Below are 20,920 nucleotides of genomic sequence, written 5' to 3' on the forward strand. Positions count from 1 at the left end.
AAAGGTTGCTGGTTCAATTCCTGGTCAGGGCACATACCTGGGTTGTGGGTTCTATCCCCAGTGGGGGCATGTACAGAAGGCAACTGATTGATGCTTCTCTCTCACATAGATCTCTCTCTCTCTCTCTCGCCTTGTAGAATACATGATGAATGGAATTCCTATTGTAACAACATCTGAGAAATATTTCCAGAGCTAACAGTTTCTGGTCCATGTTGTGCACTAGAGTCTTTACGAATCATTCAGTATTTTAGCAGAATCAGCAAGTTGCTTGATGCTTACTTTACTTTACTTGTTAGTACATAATATTTTTTCATAAATATTATTCAAGAATTTATAATAAATTATTAATATTTGTTAGTCTGCAACATCTTTTTTTAAAATATATTTTATTGATTTTTTTATAGAGAGGAAGGGAGGGGGATAGAGAGTTAGAAACACCGACGAGAGAGAAACATCTATCAGCTGCCTCCTACACACCTCCTACTGGGGATGTGCCCGCAATCAAGGTACATGCCCTTGACCGGAATCGAACCTGGGACCTTTCAGTCCGAAGGCCAATGCTTTATCCATTGAGCCAAACCGGTTAGGGCTGGAACATCTTTTAATATACAAAATAACAACTGAATTGGTTGTTAAATGTTTGAATATGGCCCCTGACCCCTCCCACCCTATCCTCATAATCAAGGGGCAGATTGGTTTAGGTATTAATGTCCCTTACTGAAGTGGAGTGGCCTCAACAAAATCACAGGAATTTTACATAGGGTTTATTTCTAGAGGCTCAAAACTTCGCTAAAGCTTTATTACAAATAGTAAGGCACTGTTTTATGTTGCATTATATTCTAATGAAATCAGATCTCTTTATCTCACTGTATTGCATGTTGTCCTCTGATTGTGGAGATTACAACACTTGCATATCATGTAGTTTCCTTCTGCATTTGAGAAGGACTGGCAAAGCAGGAAATCACACACACACACACACACACACACACGCACACACACACACACACTCACAAGATCATGTGGGCATTTTAGGTCTCCTAGAGTCATGTTTGAGTGAGGGCACTTTATCCTCATAGTTCTCTCTATGCCACGCAGTCCAGGCAAGGTCCTGAATATGCAAGATGTGAAAACAAACCCGGGTATAAGGTCAAGTGTCAAGAATAGAAAGGAGATAAATGAAGAGGTAAAATCTAATTTTCTATTGACCTTAAGGTCAAAAGAATTTCAAATAAATTTACTTCATGTGATCTGGAAAAACGCTATTGCATTGCAAACAAGAGAATAGAATGTGACATACTGGAGTGAATCAGCAGATTAGAAATAAAAGTTAAATAAAAGCAGATTAGAAAAAAATAAATCAATGACAAGTAATTTCCTTTAGAAAGAAAGTGAAAGGGATAAAGAATAATACATAGAAGTATCAAGTGAAAGTCTTTAGTTTTCTTGAACACTGATCTTTGGTGATTCACTCCTCATTATGTGGAAACATAATATATATGAAATGAGAAAATTTTCCTCTATAATTTTGTGAAATTTTAAAAAGACGGATTTGCACTAAACTTTCCATTTACTCTTAGCTATAGTTTTTAAATTTATTGTGATAGGAGGAAATAGCTGAGAAAATTGTACTCCTAAGGTAAAAACAAAACAAAACAAAAAACAAAAACAAACAAAAAAACAATTAGTAAGCACCACACAGAGATCTTTGGATACAATTGTCATATGAACCTCTTTTCTCTGAAACTCATTAGGTGGGGTCCCTGCCAATGCTGTTAAAAACTTTAAATGCCTGTTTAACAAATTCAGTTGTTTACGTTATCTTTTTCTAGCTCTGTTTGTTGACTGGAGTTCAACTTGCATTCATCCCAATTTATTCATGGGATTCAGCTGGTGGGGAAGTGCTGCTAGATTTCTCTGGCAGTGGAGTCAGTTACTGTCCTGTGATACAATTCCCATTTGATCGATGCGCTTTATTTTTTTCACTTAGCAATCTTTCTGTCTTCCCATATGTATTCTCTACCACACGGACTGCCGCAAATCCTAGGTTTCCAGGCAATCTATCTCATCTTGCACTTAAGCACAGACCTTTGCTTTGTCCTATAGGACATCGATTTCTGTCTTTTTTTTTTCTTGATCCTTTCTAAGAGATAGACACTGAGACAAAAAAAAAAAAAAAAGCTTTTATTTATGCACTTCAGATTTTTTAAAAATTCAATATATTTTTAAAAGGCTTCCTTTTTATTCTCTTCTCCCAATACAATCACTCTTTTTTTTTCTCCTTGCGCTGTGAACTCTGACCTTGGTAGATTAAGGACTCAGAGAAGCACGCAAGGTCAGCAAGTGTCAAGAGCAACAGCTTCCTTATTAGATACATTTTCTTTTCTTTCTTTTTAAAATTACACACGTGTTATGGGTGGATGTTTTTCCCCAGGCCTGTGAGACATCTGGAGGAAGTCATTATGCCAACTCAGTAATGAGAAAGCTTGCACTCTCTTCCCTAGGAACCTGCCTGTGTGGCTTGACAAGACCAGTGTCCAGCTGACCCTGCAACATGAAGTGAGTGCTTGCACGGTGGAGTTCAGTGCATACACAAAGATTTATTGAGATTTAGTAGTTAGATTGAATAAGGCAATTTGGAGAAACAAAGACTTTTTTGACAAAATGCATCATAATATTATTGAACAGTATGTTTGTAGGAGGCAATCTTCTTTCTCAAAGAGGAAAGTATTAGTCACTATCTGGAAGAATTAGATATGCAAAAATATAAGCAATAGAAGGTTTTTTTCTGTTTTAAATATTATAACTTATTTCATATTAATTGAAGCAATATTTTAAAATAATCTTATTGGAAAAGCCCCATTTAAAAATGTTAATTACAATAGCTCTTACATAATTTATTGAATTATTTCACAGCATTTGTGAAATAAAACATTTTCATATATTCATAACATATGGTAGGAATCAGTTTATTCCAATAACTGCATGGCATATTTTAGAATATCTGTGATAGATTGTATCTATATATATAAAAGCCTAAGTGACCGTTAAGACCAGATGACCAGACAACCGGCTAGTTAGTAGCTATGACACGCAGAAGATGCTCAATGCAGAGCTGCCCCCTGGTGGTCAGTGTGCTCCCACAGCCAACTTCCCATGGCCAGCCAACCTCTTGTGGTCCCTCTCTCCAGCTGGCTGGCCCCAATCAGCCTGATCGGCCTCATCGGGACTGGGCGAGATGGCCCTAATCAGCCCTGATAGCTGGCCAGGCTGAGGGACCCCACCCATGCACGAATTCTTGCACAGGGCCTCTAGTATAAGTATAATTTTTTAAAAAGGCTAATATGCAAAGTGTCCCCTCAGGAGTTCAATCGGGAGACCTGGAGTTCAATCACTCACTATGACATGCACTGACCACCAGGGGGCAGTGCCGAACACAGCAGGCGACCAGCAGCAGCTGTGGTGGAGCACTGAGGGAGTGAGGGAAAGAGGAGGCAGGGATGCGTGGAGGTGGGGAATCTGATCAGCCCTGATCACCAGCCAAGCCTAGGGACCCTACCCAGGCACTAATTTTGCATACTGGGCCTCTAGTAATTTTATAAAAGACCTTTTTACCTTTTTCCTGTGTAGAGGATCTGACTAAAACTGACTAGATTATTTTGAACAGATTTGCAAAGAAGTTTTTCTTTTCTCCTCTCTAATCTAACATTATTTGAACTTAAATTTAGGTTCTTTGTGTCATTAGAGAAAGCCACACTGTCCTTTTTCTACTTCAAAACATTTTAGAGACCTTTACTAAAAAAATACATTATTGAAAATTTTATAAAATTGGTTTAAAAGTATGTTGTTAATGACATTTCAAAAACACATCTCAGGTATCATATAAAATTAGGTCCCTTTCTGACAAACCATTTGACCCTCAAAAAGGTATAACAAATGTAAAATATATTAAAACTATTACATTGCCATTGGATTTGATGCTCCTTTTTTCAACAAAATTCTATTAGCTTAGACTTTTTTTTTTAAAAAAAAAATTGGTTTTCTCTTGAAAGTATGATTAATATTTTTAATAATCTAGAACTTGTTACAGAATTTTGACATCTGAGTTACTTCAAAAAGAGCATGTGTGGAGGTTCAGTAACATTATAAACAGCATGTTGCAGGATAAGACACAGTAAGAGTTGCTCCCTTATTTTGAATCCCAACATTCCTTCCTAACAGATGGGGTAGATCTATAAAGACAGAGGAAAAAAGAAAAAGACAGAGGGGTACCAAGTGGAGGAGGAGACATAAAAGAGTATAGTTGCTAGCAGCTCTAATTTATCCCTGACCTATTAATCTCTTTCATATCATTTAAAAGATCTTCCTCCTAGGACAGGGGTGGGCAACCTTTTTGTGAGTGTGTGCCAAAACCAGCAAAATCTCTGATTCAAAATTCTTCTGGGTGCCAACCCTAATTTTTTGAGAACAAGTTACGCCTACTTGATATTTCTTAAGGTGTACGTATGTGAAGAAATTTGAAGAAAAAATAAAATTCATTCAAGCGACAAAAACACAGTATATGATGGTGAAAAATACATTTATTTTTTAATGTATACACGTACACTGATAGTCCGACAGAAAACTTCATGACTCCGTTTGATATTATCAGTGGGACTTTTGCTGCTGCATCACGGATGACAGAGATTTTACATCAGGTTTATATTTCGTGACCTTCAGAGATATGCACGAACTACTACTTTCATCCATCAGGCTACTCCTATTATGAGACTTAACAAAATTCATCACTGAGAACAAAGATTCACAAGCGTATGTGGATGAAACCAAAACACTGTTCGGATCTAGAAAGGCAGGGAGAGTTAAGGCAGAGGCGTAGAAATTGCTCTTCCCCTCTCTCGTCAATCCATGTCTATGGTCTTTAAGATAACTTGTTATGTAAAATTATTTATTTATCTAAGATGCACCTACACTGAATTTATCTGAAAAATAAAAGAGTCGATATTAAGAAAAAAATTGTAAATGGAAGATTATAAGAGAGGGTTTCGGTGCCAGCAAAAGTTACTGGCATGCCATGTTTGGCACGCGTGCCAGGGGTTGCCCACCCCTGTCCTAGGATCTAAATTTAAATAAAGTTTTTATTTTTGTTTTATAAAATTTATTTTGCTTGTGAGGAGGAAACTTGTTGGGGAGGCAGGGTTTTGTGAAACGTATTCAATATTTCACACATTTTCTATGAATATTATTTCTAAAATAACCTCCTGATGTGAAGGACTAGCATTGAAGTAATTATGGTAGTTACACAACCAAGGTATTCCAAACACTTCAGAGCTCTGAAGAGGTTTAAAGAATGAATCAGTCACACTGGTTATTCTTGCCATATTTGGGGCAGCTTGTCATATGAGACAGCATAGAGAGTGTTGTCAAAGAAAACCTGACAATTGTTTCTCCCTTATAAGAATACAAGGCTGTTGGCACATATATAAAGTGTGATAAAAAGGGGTGGAGGAACTTGACATGTAATTGGGTAGGAATCAGAAGGGGGAGGGCAAAAACACACCCCAGGATAGAAGAGATAATAAAGAATGGTTGAAGGGACAAAGAGACACAGTAGTTCTTGATACTACCAGTGCATCAGTTGCACTAATAAAGAGTTCAATAGCTTGTACTGCAATACAGCTGAAGAGAAGGATGGTCAGAATATTGTAGGGAGTGACCGTAGGTTCTTTTACAATTGCAGTGGTATTAGAATTAATGGTATGACAATCTCACACAATGGGCATATCAGCCATCAGAAAATTATTCCTGCTCTCGATTTCAATAGAAAGAAGACCTCTCCACAGCAGATTATCAGCAGCAGGTACCTGAACTGTAACTAATTCTAATTATAGTATTGTGACAGAAGGTCACAGTCAAAATGGTTCTGGGACATTTTGGTTAATGGAGATTCAAGGTAACAATTTACAAATCTAGTGTTAAAGTAATCCACTGGCTGCTCCCACTTAGAACACAAGGTGTCATTAAACGTTTAAAACTAAACTATTTGAGTCCTAACCAGTTTGGCTCAGTGGATAGAGCGTCAGCCTGTGGACTCAAGGGTCCCAGGTTCGATTCCGGTCAAGGGCATGTACCTTGGTTGCGGGCACATCCCCGGTGGGGAGTGTGCAGGAGGCAGCTGGTCGATGTTTCTCTCATCGATGTTTCTAACTCTCTATCCCTCTCCCTTCCTCTCTGTAAGAAATCAATAAAATATATTTTAAAAAATAAATAAACAAAACTAAACTATTTGAATTTAATTTAAATATCCTATATAATAAAAGCCTAATATGCAAATTGTCCCCTCGATGGAGAGTTTAACCAGGAGTTTGATGGGGGGGGGGAGGGGCTGTGGGGCGCTGGCCTTCCAAGGACCTGCAGCCCCTCCCCCCAGCCGGCCCTGCCCCCAATTGTCCATCCCTCCCCCACTGGGGGGCAGGGCAGGCCAGCCAACCACGGGAAGGGAGGCCCCAGCTGGCCGCCACTAGGAACCCTAGCTGTGCATGAATTGCATGCCCTGGGCTTCTAGTTTCATATAATACTTTGAGGAAAGGGGAATAACAGTACATAGTAGAGATTCAAAATTGTCAGCTAGTCTTGTTTCTCGTGTGTACATTTATAATGACGAAATTCTATGTGTGTGTGTGTTTTTTCCCCTCTTGGGTGTATTATTAATCTATATGAGTTAACCCTTGCAAAAACACGGGCTTGAACTGCGTGGGCCCACTCATAAGTGGATTTTTTCCAATAAATATACAGCTGGCCCTTCGTATCCCAGGGTTTTGCACCTGCAGATTCAACCAGCCCAAATGGAAAACAGTTTTTTGTGGGTTTTCAGCCTAGCTACGGAGGGTTGAGCCATGTCCCGAAGGGCGGAGCCCAGTCAGCAGTGGTTTGGAATCCACAGATGCTGAGGGCCCACAGTATACACTGCAATATTTTATTTTATAAAAGGGAGTCGAGCATCTGTGGATTTGGGTATCTCTGTGTGAGTCCCGTGACCAATCCCCCATGGAACTCAAAAGTTATATGTGGATTTTTTACTGTATGAGGTGTTAGCACCCCTAACTCCTGCATTGTTCAAAGGTCAACTGTAGTCGGCATAAAAAAACAAAGCCTGGAGCAACAGCAGTCCTTATCAGCTTTGGGGAACAGACTTTGCTTCCTGCCATATAGCTGTATCCAGCCCCTCTGTACCCTGGGATGTGTAATGACATTCTAAATTTCCAGGAAGGTATACTGTGAACAACACTTGAATCTTTAAGAAATAATGATGGAATTAATATTCCTAACAAATTCTTCTTTATATAAGAGAAATACAAAAATAATCTTAGACTTTAGAAATATAATTCTAAATACTGCCCAGAACTTTCAGCCATCTGCCAAATACAGACTATAAACAAATACGTTTTACCACTGTGAGCACATCTATGCACTCGTAGAAGTCCAAAGTCCTTTGAAAGCAGTATCATGCTTCATGCTTGGATTTTTAAAGAATATCCTAAATTACCTTGTTTCCAAATATTTGGGTGCAGATATTTTGTTTAAAAGTTTACTTTACCTGATTATAAATGAAATACATATACATGTTATACTCTGAAAATGTATTAAGTTTTTTAACATCTCTGAAAGTCAGACCCAGAACAAATAGCATTACAATGAAATTTCTCTTTAGATTCTCATTGAATTGGGCTAGAAGAACCATATGTAAGTAATATCTCTAACTAAATTGCAGGCTTCCTATAGCTTCTGTACTAGTATAACAATTTTCTTTTTTTAAATACGAATCATAATGGTTTCTCCACACTTACATTAATTTTTAATCACAGCCTCCTACACGGCTGATTGAATTCCCCACCACTGGCCTTTCTTGTAATATTCATTCATTTAAAATATGTATGCTGATACCATACCTTCTTTTTCAAAGGAAACCTGTTTAAAGCCATAAGCAAAATAATAGTCGCATGGATGTTAGGCCACAGCAGGCTACCATGTGTTTGATCAGATCTTGCTACCAGAAAACCCTTATAATCTCACTTGAAAAAAATGGCTCCATTAGGATTTTTTAAAAAGCAGAATAATTCATGCCATATTTGTATATATTCTTTAAAACTGAGTTTCATTTATAAAGACAATATTATTTAAAATAATTGAACTGGAAAAAATAGAGTGTAGTTTTTATTTTATTTTACATAGGGTCATGTCTAATGATAATTTTTAAAAAATTGGGATTTCTAGTATTTTAATAAGGCATGTTTCTAAAGCACATAGCTAAGAAAAAAAGCAAGCTATTTAATGAGATCTCCATTTACCCATTATGTAAAACCAACATAAAAATAAGGGGAGAATTTAAAAGACAGATTATGAGATTTTAGGGTACTATAATAGCTACCAAGTTAGGGGGCACTGAAAAGGTAAGTCCTAATAGTTTGGTTACATGTTAATTAGCTGATTCAAAAGAGAAAATGCAACTCTTTTCTTCACTAGGATCAGTTGCTTATTCTTCAGAAGTTTATGCTTCTAACTGTTATTACAAAATTAGTATTAGATGATACCTTTTAGCTGACATTTTGCTCCACTGAATCCAGGACAGCATTTCCATTCCAATGAGGTAACAATTTTATGTTGCATCCTGTAGACAGAATTTGATATCCTCTGAGATCTAGAGAGGAGAGCAATTGCAGGAAATGGGTTATTTGCCTCACGTTCAATTATCACTTGGAGTAATTAATGTAAAGCGTTTGGGATGATTTCTGAAATATAATAAGCATTCGGTAAGCATTATCGGTTGTGATTATTATCATTACTATTATGAGTGTATTTATCATTAATGTCATTGTCAAACTGAGATTTCTTTAAACACATTAAAAATGTGTTAAAGGTCATACTATTTGATATTTTAAATTTATGCCTATCATTACATTTCTAAAGATACTATAGCGTTTCCTTTTATAATGCGTTTCACTAAACCAATGTTAAAAGTTATTTTTTTTGTAGTTTACACTCTTTTTTAAAAATGTTGTTTTATTGCTTAAAGTATTACAAAGAGTATTACATATGTTTCCTTTTTTTCCCCCAAAAGTTATTTTAATTCTAATTTTTCCATAGTCTATAGAGGCAATTTAGTTTTATTCCAACTCTCATTTCTTATATTGTTATAGTTAAAGGGATCCTTTTTACTCCTGATCAATAACAAACAACTTACAAAAAATTAGATATTAGTAATATAATTGAAATTATGATAGCCACATTTTAAAATCACACCATATATTATTTTGTTCATGTAGTATTTCTCTGAGAGGGGTTGGGGAGAGAGGAAAAGGTCTAACATGATAAAATATTTCTGAGAAAGAAGCATGAAAGGGAATTCTAGAAACTATAACATTTCGAGAATCAATATAAATAGTGAATAATACACAATTGTAGGCTCAGGGTATGTAAATGTAAGTCATAAATACAATTTGGCCATATTGTTTTTACCCCCATGACTTCAGTATTTAGTTAATATTTATCAAATGGGTCTATGAAATGGACCTATATCATTTTGTTTAATTCTCATAGAAGTTCTATAAGGAAAGTATTATTATCCCAATTTGCTAATGAAGATGCTGTGGAACAGAGAGATGAAATAATTTGCTCGAAGTCCCACATCTAAAGGTAATCAAGCTGGGGTTTTCACCCATGCTGTGCGGGTTAGCCTCCCTGGTATGAATCTAGTGTTTGTCATATACAACTACTTGGAAATACTGTAGTTACTTTCATAAATAAACCCTTTATTTATTATGTGGAGGAAATACATTATAATAGACTGGGCTTTGCTTTGGGAGACTTGAATTTTAATTTCTGCTGCAACAATGGGTAATTCAAAATGTATGAGGTTATTCCTCAATTTTCAGATGACCTCTAAGACTCATTTTATCTCTAAATGCAGGCTAATCATTTGTTTCTGCTTATTTCAGTAAATTATATGCAGTAAATAACTTTGTCCAGTAAAATATCATCTCCAGTCCAGAAGCTAAAGCTAAATAGGAAGTGAGGCAGGTGGGGAAAGGACTCCTTCGAGTTTATAAGGATGAACTCAAGCAGTTAGCTGCATTATTGTCAGAGCCAACGTTCCCTGCTTTGGCAAACTGCATTTCTGCTGTATGCTGCTCAGATGTGATGAACAAGAAGGTGACAAGCATTGCATTGGTACTGAAATAGTGAATAAATGGAGAGATCCATTCAAAGGTAGAGAAAGATAAGAGATGAAAATAAAGGTACATATTCCTGGTTTATTTAAAGAGATTTAAAAAGCTCACCTTGAACTCAGAAGGGCAAGATGATACATGTTTCTGTGGTAATATTTTCATTACTAAAGAATTAACCAGGCATTCTTTGTATCTCATGTCGACAAGGAAAGTGTCACAAAGGGAGTAGATGCTGAAAGCAGAACTGGAGCTCAGCTCTCCCAACTCCCTAAGATGTGCTTAGCTCTCTGGACCATGAACTGTAGCTATTCCTCAGGGACTAAGCAACACCTTGATTTTATGTATTCTTACTGCACACTGTTCCAGATTGCCGATGTGTCAGATTCACTGCCTGAGTTATTCGTATGACAATTTGCATAACATTAGCCATCATGACCTGAATAACAATTTTAGTTTCTATTGCACATTCTTCTGAAATACCCCCAGCTAAGCTACTGTGACTGTATGAATTCAGAGCATTTATCAGTTACTCAGCCCCACATATTAGAACAATTACACAGGTTTTTTTAAAAATGAAAACTAAATAACATTTGTCATTAAAATAGACACAAAAAGAAAGGCCCCACAGAGCTGCTTTACTATGCATAACTGCAATGGGTAGCCTGCCACACTGTGGACTTCTCTCTAGCCTATAATGAAAGGGAAATTATCAATAAACCCCTAAAGCTGTGTGTGAATTTCATAAGGAAATGAAGGCTAGGATTGTTGATAAGGTTACAGAATAAACATAATAGCAGTAGTAAAAAAAGAAACAAGCATGAGAGTGAACATTTATTAAAGATACTAGTATAAGGATAGCCCTGCATTATCTCACATATTATAAAAACACCTATCTAGGCAAGTATTAGTAGTATCTGAATTTTACTTATCCATGATCATACATATAGTTTAATGTGATGACCCTACTATATATATGTATTTGAGATGATTAACTTTCTCCATATATATTCCAGGCCATACACAATTTTGATGCAAGAAATTACTATTTTCAAGAACCATGACATACCTCTGGGGACAAAGCCCAGTGTTCCAGCCACAAGGCCTCCTCCCACTCGGGACGTGAGTGACTTGGTTGTCCAGTACCACTGTGGGAGACAATCTGGTGTGCACATAAGCACACCAATTCCTAAGGAAGAGATCATTTGTGTTAGGAAAAATCACTGTCAAAGAATTCCTTTTATCAAAATTATTTTCATAGAACTATATCTGTGCTAGTACAGAAGATCAGATACCTTGAAATATTGATGTTTAGCTTTAAAATATCTAGAGAGGATAGAAACTACATTTGTTACTGCATTGCTGTACTTGTGGGAAATAAAGAAACACTGTAAGATCAAAGTAAATTAAGCATAAATCAGAAGTAAAACCAAAACCTGTGTTGTTTGGCTGTAAGCTAAGTCAAAATCCAAGATTGTTCTTATGACAAGTACCAATATTAGGACCAAGATTGGAGATCCAGATCTAAGTTCATTACCTCTATATCATAATGTGCAGTAAGACAGAAGTAAAGAAATAAATGGTGTAAGGATCAAAAAGAGGAAAAAAAATAACTCTTTTGAGCTGCAGATGATATGACTATGAATAAAGAAAAAATGAAATAGTTTAGATGCAAATGATTTCAATTAATAAGAGAGTTCAGCAATGTGGGTAAGATCAACATAAACATTTTTATAATTAATGAAAAGTTTAGCCACATCTTTAAGACCAGATACAGTTCAATGTACCAACAACAAATTTTTAAAAATACTGTATGCATTAGCAAAAATAATATTACCTTGTTACATCCAACAAAAAATGTGAGATTTAATATATGAATATTGTAAGCTTTATTGAAAAGTCTGAAAAAAATCCAGTGTCTTATGTTCATTGACGGGAAAAGCCAATGTAAAGATATCAATTCTCATCAATTTACTCTATAGAATCAATGCATTTTTAATCAAACCTTAGTTTGATACAAGTAAATAAGCTTATTATATAATGTCTTATGAAATAAACTAAAAACATAAATTCCAAATATTTCTGGTTATGGCCACAACAAAAGCACCAGATTTACCTTCCTTTGGTAAAAACTATAAAGCTGGACAAGGTATCTATACTAATAAAAGGGTAATATGCAAATAAACCAAATGGCAGAACAACCTAATAACCAATCAAAGCATAATATGCTAATGATATGCTAATGCTGCTCAACCGCTCATGATGATGGGCACTGACCACCAGGGGTAGACACTCCGACCAGTAGGTTAGCTTGCTGTTGGGGTCCAGCTGATCGGGACTGAGCAAAATGGGCTGGACACGCCCTGGAGCCCTCCTGTGGTCCTTCCCTGGCCCGATTGTGCACCAGTGGGGTCCCTCAGCCTGGCCTGTGCCCTCTCGCTATCCAGGACCCTCCGGGGGATGTCAGAGAGCAGGTTTCAGCCCAATCCCACAGGCCACTCCCCTTGGGAGGGCACCAGATGCAGGGCTCATGGCTGGTGAGTGGTGCTGCAACAGCGCAAGCCTCTCTGGATCAGAACTTACTGGGCGTGAGCCTGTGGCAGGCACAGTAGGCCGGGATGAGCAGGAGCCGCAGGTAGGAGCTGCAGGCAGCATTGGACTGCGGGTTTTGGCTGATCCTTGCAGACTACCCAGAGGGACCCCACCCGTGCACGATTTCGTGCACTTATCCTCTAGTCTATACTAATAAAAGGGTAATATGCTAATTAGACCAGACATCTTCTGGACGTCCTTCCAGACAAGGCCACAGCGGCTGCAAGGACTGAGGGCCTGCAGCCGCAGAGGCTGTGAGGGCCAGTCCAGCGCCATGGTCCCTTTTGCAGAGGCCGTGGGAGAAGGCATCACAGGAGAAGGCAGAAGGGCGAAGGGAGAAGGACAGCACCGCAGAAGAAGGGAGAAGGTGGCAGTTAGGCAGTTAGGGTGATTAAGCCAGGAGGGGAGAGCAGTCAGGTAGTTAGGGCTATCAGGCCAGCAGGGGAGAGCAGTTAGGCAGTTAGGGGGATCAGGCAGGCAAGTGAGCAGTTAGGAGCCAATCTGGTTCCAGATTGCAAGAGGAATCCCAGATTGGAGAGGGTACAGGCCAGGCTGAGGGATCCCCTCCCCCATGCACAAATTTTGTGTACTGGGCCTCTAGTATCTATATATAGAAAAACCTAAGGCACCGGCCAACCATTTGACAGGTAGCTATGACATGCACTGACTACCAGGAGGCAGACGCTCAACTCACAGGCATGGAAACATGGAGCCGACTGATGAATCTCAGAGGGAAGGGGGTGGGGAGAGGGTGGGAAGAGATTAACCAAAGATCCTATATGCATACTAGAGGCCCAGTGCATGGATTCGTGCACTGATCGGGTCCCTTGGCCTGGCCTGAAGGGATCAGTCTGAAACTGGCAGTCCAACATCCCCCGAGGTTGTCCCAGATTGCGAGAGGGCACAGACAGGGTCTCTAGTATAACAGTATTTTTCAGGTGTTGGACAAAGACAACACAGCGATAGGATTCTTGAGAGAAAGGAACACACATGCATGATTTGAACTCCATATTCAATCTAATTTTCTGCCTGGGAACAGTTTTTAAATTGCATCTTTGGGTAAACCTTAAAAGAAAGATAATACTGGGTGAAGAAAACAGAGCTCTGAGTGTGGGGCTGCTGAGGAGGTTAGAATATGTGGGAAAAGTTAAATAAAACATGGGACAGGTCATTTTAAAGATCAACCTTGGGGTACTCTTGCATCTTGGGCTGAATACCATGCTGTGCTTGAAAAGAGTAGGAAAAGAGGGAGAAGCCTTATTCCTGGTTGCAACACCAGTTATTTTATCATAAAAATATCCTATAGCAAACTAGAGAAAGTCCTCAATAATTACAGGTTGAATGAATGATTGGATATTGCTATTTTTCTTCTCCTTTTCTATTTTGATTATTTGTTGCATTGTAAATATGTGTCTTGTTACATTTAATTTATATTTTTTCCTCTCACCTATGACTTTGGTTTGGTCTCCCCCCACCCCCACCCCCGCCTCCCAGAGAGCAGAGCTGATTTACAAAACATATACTGAAAGAAATGTTATATGACTGTGAAATCGAACCACTACAAGTGCAAATCAATATGAGATGAGATGTATGTCTCTAAATCAGTATTAAGGAATCTATTCTGCTTAAAAATAAAAATAAAAGAATGCAGAAATCACCCTGAATGTTAAAGAGGGAACCCAGTTTTCCCAGGGTAAAGCAACTAAAGTTAGTAATCATCTGCTTTGGAATATTTGGCTTCTTAGGACCAAATGGTCTTCTACAAGGAAAGCTGACTCAGTCATTCATCCTTCCAAGGCAGATGAATTGAGCACCGTATATCTTATGGTGCCAGGTTGTATTGAAGGAAAAGTTTAAAAATTCAGTTCCATGAAGACATAAAAAGACACTTTGCACATTTTGTGAAAGTATGGCAGTACTTGCAAAAGTAATGTGAAACAAAGAACTGGCAAAAGCAAGATATAAAAAGGAGAAAGATTTAAAATTAAGAGAAACACATACAGGGATATTTTAAAAACTTAGATTCCTCATGCAAATCCACTGATTATCCTAATTGCAGCAAACGATGAATTTCAACCGATGCACAGTTGTATGCCACATGAACATTAGCTGAATGACTATTGAGGCTGGAATATGAGGCAGGAAAAAGGTAAGTACCACTAATTCTATATATTCTGAATTTTGAAAAATGATAGATAGATGATAGATAGATAGATAGATAGATAGATTATGAGAATAAATAACAGGGTCACCCGCTATTAAAATTCTAAGTAGTAAAACAGTCTCATGACTAACATAGCTGAGTGGGCAAAAAGCATAGCAGCAGATTGCTCATGACCTGGCAATCTCTGGTCCGGTATAAAATGGAAGAATTATCCATAGAACCCCTGGTGTGACTTGTAATTAGGTTTATGCTATGATGTTAAAAATGGAAATACAATTTTAAAGTCAAATTATCAAGAAATATGTTTAAATAGAAAATTAAGCATGGTAAAATGGTGACAGGCAGAACAAGATAAATGTGATGATCCCAGACAAGCATTTTGCTTAAATCTAGAAATCCTTTGTATTTTTCCAGTCGGATTATGTGCATGGAGAGCAGGTACTTTGAAGTGGTTAGCTTTCCATGGGGTGGTACCCCTGCAAGCAGCAGGCTGCATCTGGGATTCTCTTTATGGGTAATAACACCATTGCTTTTGTGCAGCAACATGTACTAAAAAAAAAAGCTTGTATTGAGTCTTTGATTTTTCCAAGTTAATAGGTAAAAGGTCTTTTTTTTTTCCCTAGGGAAAAGCAGACATCTTTGGTTATTTATGAACATGAGCCGATTTTGCAGAAATAGGAGGCAGAAAAGGGAGTCTAATCTGACTTATCCAATAATGAACTAAGAGAAGCATTATAAATACACAATCTACTATATTTTTGATTGACACATTTTAGAAACCCCAAACTTTGTTATATGTATAACATATTTTATAAGTAACCATTTTAAAATTATTTAGTACAACCTTTTACACAAATATGTTTTATTTTACCGAGTTTTCTTTTTCTGTTTCTTTCCCCCACACTGTGAATTCAGCATATTCAGGGACACCGCAAGCTGTTTGTGTCCAGAAGATGGCAGGCTCTCCCAGTGTGCAGACCACGAAGCCTGGGGAAAGGCTGGCTAAGAGGCTGTGATGCTTAATCCTACACATAACCCTGTTGTTCCTGAAAACTGACTCTTAGCGTTTTCTCTTAAATAACACATTTCAAAATAGTATTTTTGTATTAAAAAACAGGTGTGGAAATACAAAAAAAAAATTCTCATTTAACCAACTGCACTAAATACTTGTTAAATTCTAGCACATATACTTAAATATTCAGTAGCAATTTACTGAATAGAAATGTCAAGAGAATTTTAAAAAAAAAGGAAACAATGAGGAATATTAAGATACAGCTTATAGTCTATTTAGTATTAGTTTTCACTGTTGGTAATAACAGGGTAGACATTTGTTATCCAAGGAAATAAAAAAATAATATTTAATATAATGGTATGGTTCTCTTTTTACAGCATGTGAGAATAATTCCCTTTGGATGCTAATAGGCTTGACAATAATTTTGCAAACTACACATGCTATAAATTGAATATTGTGTCTTTCCTCCCCCAAATTCATATGTTGAAATTCATAAGTGCCCAATATGATAGACTTAGAATTGGGGGGTTGGAGATGATTAGGTCATGAGGCCACTCCCTCATGATGGGATTGATGCCCTTATAAAAGAGGCCCTAGAGATACCCCTCACTCTCCCACCATAGGAGGATACAATGAAAAGCTTGGGACCTGGAAAAGGCTCTCACCCAATGATGCTGGCAGCCTGGCCTCAGACTTCCAGCTTCCAGAACCGTGAGAAATAAAGGTCTGTTGTTCGCAAGCCACTGAGTGTGTTATTTTGTTACAGCAGCCTGAATGGACTAAGACAACAGATGAATTTTATTGATCAGATTTGTCATATCTACATGTAGTCTAATAAAAGACTTATAGAACTTATAATTTTACATATTATACTAGAAGTCATAATTCATTTGACATAAGCCACTTGTACATACAGCAAGTAAGTGTAGCTTATATTAAAAAGAATAAATAAATGAAATACTAAAAGAAACCAAGTTATTAAACTCATCAAATAAAATATTTATGTTGTTTCATATTTGACTTTTATTTTCCTTTTGGCCCTTTCATTAACTCTTTACCATATTTATGACCATCCTGTATATAAAATAAAACAACCAATAAAAAAGTGGAAGACTCTCTGGGCTAGCTCTGGTTTTTGCCCCCTCTCTCTTGTCCCATTTATTAAAAAAGAAAAAGAAAAAAGTACACACAATAAAACCTTCACTATTGAGTGTGTATATTTCTATATTTCCCAAATTTACATCTCTAGCTGACCTCTCTTCTAAACTCCAAGTCCATCCACAGTCCACAGAGTTCTTCTGAGTTCTTTCTATGTGACTGGCACTGTTGTATGCAGTGAATAGAATAGTAAATTAGAAAGGCAAGGTTCCTATTTTTATGGGATGTATGTTCTACTGTTAAAAGACATAAAATACACAACTGTTTACATACGTAGACCCAATAATTTTAAATAGCGCTATGAAAAAATAAGGGTGATAAAATAAGGATGGCAACTTTACACGGAGTAGTCAGCCAGGTCTCTGAGGAGGGACATTAAAGTTGCAGTTTCATGAGGAAAAGAAGTCCTTCATTCTAAATACTGAAGGAAGAGCATTCTAGCAAGAGTGAACAGACAGTTTCCTTGAGATGCATGTTAATTTGACATGCTCAGCAACCAGAAAGAAGGCAAGTGTGGCTGGAGGAAGTGAAGTGGAATGAGCATGGATCCTGATGGAAGATCTATATACAGTGGGGCCTTGACTTACGAGTGTCCCGACTAACGAGTTTTTCGAGATACAAGCCGTCTCTCGGCTGATTTTTTGCTTTGAGTTGCGAGCTAAAATTCGGGTTATGAGCCAGCTTCAGATACCCCACTGCTAGTTGGCACAGCAAACGTCACAGTCATTTTATTCTAAATGTAGTGCAAAGCTACTGAGGAATTTTGAGCATGTAAGCAAAATATAAAATTCACAGATTTTAAGATACACATCATTGCAATCAAGAATATATTTTGAAATGAATGGTATCTTTCAGTCAGTATTGGTTGGACAGTTTCATTTTAAATATGCAAAAAATTGACATATAGTAAAAAAAAATTCCTAAGTCTAAGAGATATGTAAATCTAAAAATTCTAAGAAATAATGCTGTCATACTTTCCTTTCTTGTAATAGGCCACAATAGATGAAGTCATATGTCCAATGAAATACACTAATAAAATGTTTTAAAAGTTTAAACACCTTAAATTTAAACAATGTCATGTCAAATCTATTCAATAAAAAGTTTTTAAAAATCTCTTACTTCTGTGGAGCATGGATTACAGAAGACAAGAGTGGAAATATGGACAAGTTAAATAAATAGAGACTAAGAACAGAATGGTGTAGTGAAGGTGGAGAAAAGCTGAGAAATCTGGAATATATTGGAGGAGATTATTATTATATTAATAATAATATAATATTATTATTATACATAAGAAGATTATTATTTTCTTTGTTAAAGGCTAGAGGGAAAGAAAATGTCAAGAATATATCCAAGGGTCCAGCTGGCATGACTCAGTGGTTGAGCATTGAACTATGAATCAGGAAGTCATGGTTCAATTCCCGGTCAGGGCACATGCCTGGGTTGTGGACTTAATCCCCAGTGTGGGTGGGGTGTTTAGGAAGCAGCCGATCAACGATTCTCTCTCATCATTGATGCTTCTATCTCTCCCTCTCCCTTCCTCTCTGAAGTCAATAAAAAATATGTTTAAAAAATAACATATCCAAGGTTTTGAATTATGAAACTAGCCATCACTGAGACGGTGAAGATTTAAATTCAAGTATGTGCATGCAGGGGCTGTAGTTGTGGGAGAAGTTAAGTAAGCAGTTGATGTATACCAGTACCTCATTTCACCTATTATCCTCTCAGGGAAGGCTTGCTCACCTCCCTTGTAGGCCATACACCCTCCTGTATTTTCTCATAAGCTGCATTCAGAATGCTTATCACCATTTTAATGCATTTTTGATTCAGTTTTTCCTTCTCATACCCTTCCCACTGGTCTGTAGAATCCATGAGAGCAGGACAATGGGAGTTTGTGTTCATTCTTTCACCTTCAGCACAAGCACCGTGCTGTGGACAGATCAAGTCCCCAGCAAGCACTTACTCAACGCATAAATGCCTTAATCCTAATTTCTTCTTTTTATCCTGCCTATTTCAAAGTGCTTGGTCACTGACAAACATCCACTCTGCTAGACAGGAAACCACACACAGCTCTGATGTAGCCAGGAGTGACTAACTGCGTGCTAAGATGAGAGAGAGTGAATGATGAGAAAAAATATGCCAGAAAAAAAATCCTATAGATATATGTATTCCTTTTATTTGGAATCACTATAAAATTCCAAAAGCAGTAGGAAAAAATACGTTCTTTTTTTAAATCCCAAATTATCTCAAATTAGTTAGCCCAAATCAACCAGGTTTCATTTGTACTTCTTCCACAACCTCTGTATTTCACATATGAAGAAACTGAGGTTCAGGGAGATCAACTGACTTGCTCAACGTTATGAATCTAAATAGTATGGGAGCCAGGATTCCAACCCACGACTACTTGGTTTGATCTTGATAACTGTGTGTGTTCCACAGCACCAGGCTGTTTCAATTTTTAAAATCTGTTCACATCCCAACTATATTGACGTGTATTTTTTCCTTTCATGTTGTGGGTATAATTCTGAGCACAACCAACATACCCTTGAGTTGAATGAACTGAACTCACAGTCACTGTGGTGTTACATTCTTTGTAAGTAACTATCCCAAGTAAAAATACCTCTGTAAGCGATTTTGACAACTTTAATTAAAACAGAATTGTTGCATGTTGTTTGTTCATCCTTTCTCCATTAGATAAGGTAACACTTAATTGCACTGTCTAACTGAAATATGGTCCACTTTCACCTAAAATATAAAATTATTTTCTGGGAGTGAGATAGTTGAACTGTTAGCTTGCAATCTTACAGACCTTATAGTTAAGGGGGAAAAGAAGAAAAGAATAGTCTTACTTCCCTCTCGTTGTCTCAAAGCTTGACTGTTGAAAGTTGGTTCTCTGGCTTTCACTGGTGTCACCTCTGCTGAGATATGTTTCCCGTGGGGATCGATTTCCCAGGCCACCAACTGAGTTGAGAGAAGTCACTTGATTCGACTTGCTGGCAAAGCTCTGAAGAAATTTCAGCGTGGAGTTGGCAAGGACCACCGACTCGGCTCCGGGATTGAACTTGCTGCTAGATTTGGTCAGCGGGGCCAGAGTTTGCAACTTCAGCACCCTTTCCTCCGGCTCCCTTGTGGATGTGAGGGCCGGGCGTCTCACACCCGCAGGAGCTGCGCTGGTCTCTGAGGGAAGCAAGGCTGCTTTTAGGAGGCCTTCTTCTGAGGTTCTTGTCTCAGGGACCATCTCAGCTGACATGATCTGAGTGGTTGGCAGCATTCGGTGACTTTGTAGTTTATTTAGAGGAACCGAAGCAGAGGTCATCTTCTTCTGGGAGTTTCCATCCTCAGGCGTAGTCCAAGTCTGCGTGGTGTGGTTAAGCCCAAAGCCCCCACTCCATATACTGGAAAGCAGGACAAATAGCCTTGCTCCCTTCATCTCAGTAGTTTGAAGCAAGAAAGCTCATGTGAAACGGGGGAGTGAGTCCTTCTAGCCTTTTCAACGGCTGCTTCCACACTGACTCCGCTAAGACAGGGCTTTGCCAATGTGAGATGTGCAAAGGAAACAGGTTTCTGTGTTCTGAAGTGGACTCAGGAAGTCTGATTTCCTGTTTCTGTAGGTTCGGTGTGATCTGTGACCTCTGGTAGGATGGATCTATGGAAGTGAGAAGGGTTTCTGACGAGGCTAAGGGCAAATGGGAAAACACAGGCAATTGTTACCAGGAAAACCCATGAGAAAAATATGAAGTAATTTGGCTTCCCGTAGGTACACCGATGCTTCACCTGCTG

The 20,920-nt window shown here is 37.9% G+C and overlaps 1 protein-coding gene across 1 annotated transcript in view; it reads right to left on the reverse strand.

The window, feature by feature from the left end:
• The window catches only part of MMRN1 (multimerin 1), a 45,092-nt gene extending 24,442 nt beyond the window's left edge, over positions 1 to 20,650 (reverse strand). The window contains exons 1-3 of the mRNA XM_081109421.1: positions 19,990 to 20,650; positions 11,287 to 11,406; positions 8,586 to 8,692 (exon numbers count right to left, since the gene is read on the reverse strand). Coding sequence (XP_080965547.1) covers positions 8,586 to 8,692; positions 11,287 to 11,406; positions 19,990 to 20,570 — 808 coding nt within the window. The 5' untranslated portion in view covers positions 20,571 to 20,650. The remainder of the gene's footprint in view (positions 1 to 8,585; positions 8,693 to 11,286; positions 11,407 to 19,989) is intronic.
• Between the last annotated feature and the right edge of the window lie 270 nt (positions 20,651 to 20,920).

Source organism: Myotis nattereri (genome assembly GCF_964212035.1).
Source record: "Myotis nattereri genome assembly, chromosome: 1".
Classification (NCBI taxonomy): domain Eukaryota; kingdom Metazoa; phylum Chordata; class Mammalia; order Chiroptera; family Vespertilionidae; genus Myotis; species Myotis nattereri.